The sequence below is a fragment of the Meleagris gallopavo genome, chromosome 17 (assembly GCF_000146605.3).
Source record: "Meleagris gallopavo isolate NT-WF06-2002-E0010 breed Aviagen turkey brand Nicholas breeding stock chromosome 17, Turkey_5.1, whole genome shotgun sequence".
Lineage (NCBI taxonomy): Eukaryota > Metazoa > Chordata > Aves > Galliformes > Phasianidae > Meleagris > Meleagris gallopavo.
Window position 1 is genome coordinate 11,832,465 of NC_015027.2, and position 1,553 is coordinate 11,834,017.

At 52.0% G+C, this 1,553-nt stretch overlaps 1 protein-coding gene across 1 annotated transcript; it reads left to right on the forward strand.

The window, feature by feature from the left end:
* Positions 1-145: 145 nt before the first annotated feature.
* On the forward strand, positions 146-1,279 carry LOC104913607 (T-box transcription factor TBX5-like). The gene is made up of 2 exons (XM_010720557.3): positions 146-386; positions 945-1,279. Exons 1-2 carry the CDS (start codon positions 271-273, stop codon positions 1,216-1,218), a joined length of 390 nt encoding a protein of 129 aa, XP_010718859.1. The 5' UTR covers positions 146-270; the 3' UTR covers positions 1,219-1,279.
* The last annotated feature ends 274 nt before the right edge of the window (positions 1,280-1,553 follow it).

Genomic DNA, 1,553 nt, shown 5'->3' on the forward strand with positions numbered 1-1,553 from the left:
TCATCGAAGCATTGTTGAAAGAAATGATAATAAATTGAGGAGTAGGTGAAGAAACCAACCCGCTGGGATGGTAACTACGATTCCACCTCTTCAAGTCCCTGTCCTCCCCAGGCACCCCCTATCTCCCCCTCCCCCTCCGTCCAGGATGTGCCCCCGCCTGGCTGCAGGGCCCCTCCACTTCTGATAAACCGCACACAACGCACAGATTCACCTTGGGAAACTTTCCCTTCTTCGCTTTTATATTTATGCACTTCTTTCTTTTATAGGCGTATGTTTCCCAGTTACAAAGTGAAGGTCACTGGACTCAATCCAAAAACGAAGTACATACTGTTGATGGATATTGTACCAGCGGATGACCACAGATACAAATTTGCAGATAATAAATGGTACGCACGCGGGGGGGGATGGGAAGGGAGTGCTGGTTCATGTCGGGCTGCCCGATCCCGGGGCGGCATAGGGTGGGAGATGCTGCTGTTGGCTGCTGGGCTGTACCTGAGGGTCTCGGAACGCACCGCTGGAGAACAACACCAAAAAAAACCTCACAAACAAACAAAAGAGAGAGCCAAATCTGTTGCAATTAGAGAACAATGCCTGTAATCCTGCTTAACGGTGAGATCGCTGGCCATCCTGGTGCCAAGAGTTTAATGACCCTTCGGGCAGCAGCGTCTCCGGGTTGGGGAAATGCTGAAGGATGGATACGCGGTGTTTTCTTTGCTCCTTGTTTGGGTGTCCGTAATTAAGAAGGAGGACGGATGGGGTTAAATGGGGAAACGGCCACCTCGACGGGAAAAGTGCCAAAGATCTCCATTAATTCTCCGCGCACTGTGTGCGTCCGTAAACGTCTTTTTTTTTTTTTTTTCCCGTTAAGACCGCCGGGCACCACGGTGCTGGGGGCAGGAGGGGGGACCCCACGGGTGGGAGCTCAGCGCCTCTGTCCCACGCAGGTCCGTGACCGGAAAGGCAGAGCCGGCCATGCCCGGCCGCCTCTACGTGCACCCCGACTCCCCCGCTACCGGAGCCCATTGGATGAGGCAGTTGGTTTCTTTCCAGAAGCTCAAGCTCACCAACAACCACCTCGACCCCTTCGGACATGTGAGTACCGTGCTGGGATACGGCCGGGAGACGCGGATTTGTGCTTCACAGGGCGATCGTGGGATGCCACGCACAATCGGGTCCCTACGAGTGGCATCGCATTGCCAAGAGCCACCGAACTTGTAGTCTAAATCCATTATCTGTGTGGGGTATTATCTTCTCCCCTGGTAAAACGGGATGAGCCCCAGTGATGACCTTCCCTCCCCCCCCCCAAAAAAAAAAAAACGGAATACGTAGCCCATTTTTTAAAGATTTATTTCACAGCACTGCGTGGGAATTGATTACAGACCGGAGTGCCTGGCTTCAATGACACCTTAGCTACCTGGTTTTAACCGAAAGGGAGTCTGAGAGCCTTAAAATCTGCTCGTAGCTTCCATGAATTTGGCTAACAGGTAAAATCAATCAGGCATAGTTATTCAAGGAAATAGAACCTACAACCACGTAGACCCCTCTATCCAAAA

Bases quoted from the DNA above. Each gene is read 5' to 3' on its own strand.
- LOC104913607 (XM_010720557.3), top strand. From the start codon at position 271: ATGTTTCCCAGTTACAAAGTGAAGGTCACTGGACTCAATCCAAAAACG. The intron at 387-944 runs GTACGCACGCGG...TGTCCCACGCAG, and splicing joins AAATTTGCAGATAATAAATG to GTCCGTGACCGGAAAGGCAG.